Raw genomic sequence first — 2,864 nt, 5'->3', positions numbered from 1 at the left:
GTTGTGCCTCGGAGTGTTGTCGTGGAATGATAGTTCCGGATGAAGCGGCACTGTACAAGTACGGCACAAATGTGTGGCACCGACGACCTCCTATTCCCCCGTCGAAAACCGTTTGATGTGGCTCATTACATACATATAGCTTAATTGCTTTTTAGAATACGTTTTTTTTTTGCGCTTTGATGGCGCTCCCAGGGACGCCATTGGTAGTGCATATAACAAAACTCAAAGCCTTCACCCGCTCTTGCGGTGGGCTTACGTGCAGCGGAGGGAAGCTGAATAGGAAAGGAGAGGAGATGAGATGAGATGAGAGGGAGACGTCCTCAGTGTCTATATTTGAAGAAGATTACATAGAAAGGACCATTTTTAACTTCTTCTTATGAGCGTTTGTGGGACTTAACTATTCAGGCGGTTTTGCGATGTTGTCCACTGCCCTTGTGGTTTATTTAAATTTTTGGAGTTGTTGTGGTTTTTCAGGTTTACCGCTTCCTGCTGCGGTTATTGCGTGGTGTGGTGTGACCCGAAAAGTGGTGGGGCGGAGGATGCTCGGAGTGGCTGCCCAGCTTTGTTGGCACACCAACAGAGTTGCCGGAGGCCCGGAGAGCGAAGTGCGAGTTGCAATTGTCGTTTTGTGATATTCGTTTGTTTTTGTTGTGCGTCCGATGGTTTTGTTTCCTTTGGTCTTGTGTTTGTGGCCTCATCGTTTCGCGGGACAAAAGTCACGCAACAACAAGGCCCAACACGGTGTTGTTCTCTCCCAATTTGCGTTGTTCACAACGGTAGTGGCCGTCGTGGTGGCGGTGGCGCCTGTAAAATGCATTGGTGGTTTAGTGTGCTCCGTTACGACTTACCTTACATACTACTGGGCGTCATCATTGGTTGGAACTCGGATGTATGCTGCTCTGTTAAGGGGCGCTCCATGCTGCCTACGCTCGCACCAGGGGATTATATCCTGTTCCTCCCGTACAATGTGCTCCGTGCTTTTGGGTACCTGTTCAGACATCAGCTTGTGCAGACGGGGGATGTTGTTGTGATGAATATATCGCCAGAGCTGACAGTATGCAAACGTGTCTTGCGCTCCACCGCCGATGCGTCCGTCATGCGAAGGTGGAACGAGGAGCAATTTACAGAGCTTTCACCGGAACAGGTTCCTTTGTTGGAGTCTGATGCTGCCTCTGAAGAGTTTGGTGCGGAGTGTGAGGCAAGAATCTACAACAGTATCGCGGAGTACGCGAGGTCCCGTGATTGGGATGCGTGTCTTGAACGCGTCGAGCGTCCATCTGCGTGGCTCTGGCTTGAGGGCGATAACCCCAAGGAGAGTTTTGATTCTCGACATGCGGGCGCGATGCCGTTTGAGTGTCTTAAAGGGCTTGTTCTCTTAAAGGCGTGGCCCTCGCTTGGGCCCCTACCGCCTCGACCGTCCACTGATAAGTGACAGGAGCGGGGATGGAAAGCAATCGAGAGCAACACATGCACGTGCACGTCTTTCTTCTTTTACTTTGCTGTTTTACCACTTCTGCGGCATGCGGAAACAGCGAGACTGGCAAGGAACGATTCCCACTCTTTTTTTTTTTTTTTTGTCCGGTGCTGCTCTGAGTCTACGTAGGGTCTGTAGCGAAGGGGAAGCGAGAGCCCGCCTTGCTTTTCCCCTGTGGCTATGGGCTCGCTCGCAATGAACGGGGATGTCATTTCTGACGAGCTTGCGTTGATAGGCATAAAAAAAGAGGTCATGCGGTCTCTTCCCTTCTGGAAGTCGTTTGCAGAGCTGCGTGAGGCATACCGCCGGAAACCTAGGGTTGTCTCGTGTGATGTCGTAATTAAAAGTCGTAGGACATGCTCCCATTTCGTGGGCGTTGACGTGCTTTGGGTGCAGTCAGACGTTGTGCTCGTGAGCTGGCGGAGGCCAACGAAAAGAAACCGCACAAAAGAACTTCCCTCTGAGTACGTTGAGATGCAGCTAAGTTTTGGGTCGATGCATTTTGTTCACCAAAACGCCCATGTTAGCGGCGGAGACCATAGCTACGACCTGCAGTCAGTGGTTTGGCTGCAGCGACCGGAACAACTGCAGTGTGTGGCGGGGAACATGCTGCACTTTGCCTTCCTTGTCTACGGTATGCTGCACTTTCCTCAACGGAACAGCTCCGTCACCGCGCCGCGTACCATTATTCCCCCACCTACCTCAGCTGTGTTAGTGCTTGGAATGGGTGGAAATAGCATGGAATGGGGACTTCGTTATATACTGGGGGAAGAGGCGCACATTTACATTGCCGAAATAGAACCCGCTGTAGTGAGCACATGCAGATTTGCTGGTCTTTTTAAGGAAAGCGCGAATACACATCTTTGTCTATGCTCTGCGGAGGAAACCATTCAAAGATGTCCAGAGAAGTGTACTTTCGTCTTCATGGACCTTTTCGAGCCGCTCGGTGGAAACATGATAAATACCATGCCCCTTATCCAACAGGCCTTTGACCTTCTAGCCCCCGATGGAATTCTTCTTATTAATGAACACAGCATTCCTACCGTGGAACACCTTCTACCCCTGCTGCACCTATTTGGGGATTACAATGTGCAGTACATCAACATTCGTGGATGTAATGAAAGCATTATTGCCGCCACAAAACCCGGTAGTGATACGGATGGCTTGGGGAACAGATGCTCCAAGAGACTTGCAGAAGAGGTTCTAAACGCCTTCGAGGGCATCTTTCCTGGCTGGATGCCAGGGAAAGACTACATTAAGCGGTCAAACGTACTCTACGCAAAGTCCCACACGCTGCCACTCCGTGCACGTCAGTGGACATCATAACAAACACAACAAAAACAAGAAAAATGAAAATTACTATAACGCCAAAACAATCACTAATAACTTG

At 50.2% G+C, this 2,864-nt stretch overlaps 2 protein-coding genes across 2 annotated transcripts, besides 1 other annotated feature; both read left to right on the top strand.

The window, feature by feature from the left end:
• Positions 1–278: 278 nt before the first annotated feature.
• Positions 279–315: a microsatellite.
• A 601-nt stretch (positions 316–916) lies between these two features.
• TraAM80_10163 (mitochondrial inner membrane signal peptidase protein) lies at positions 917–1,432 on the top strand (the record flags this gene model as incomplete). Its single annotated transcript, XM_029386803.1, has 1 exon — positions 917–1,432. One exon carries the CDS (start codon positions 917–919, stop codon positions 1,430–1,432), a length of 516 nt encoding a protein of 171 aa, XP_029233437.1.
• Positions 1,433–1,654: 222 nt separating this feature from the next.
• Positions 1,655–2,800, top strand: TraAM80_10162 (uncharacterized protein; the record flags this gene model as incomplete). The annotated part of the gene is made up of 1 exon (XM_029386802.1): positions 1,655–2,800. One exon carries the CDS (start codon positions 1,655–1,657, stop codon positions 2,798–2,800), a length of 1,146 nt encoding a protein of 381 aa, XP_029233436.1.
• Between the last annotated feature and the right edge of the window lie 64 nt (positions 2,801–2,864).

The sequence above is a fragment of the Trypanosoma rangeli genome (genome assembly GCF_003719475.1).
Source record: "Trypanosoma rangeli strain AM80 chromosome Unknown Tra_15.4_contig_00816, whole genome shotgun sequence".
In the NCBI taxonomy this organism is placed as follows: Eukaryota; Euglenozoa; class Kinetoplastea; order Trypanosomatida; family Trypanosomatidae; genus Trypanosoma; species Trypanosoma rangeli.
This window is presented reverse-complemented; position numbering and strand designations above follow the sequence as displayed.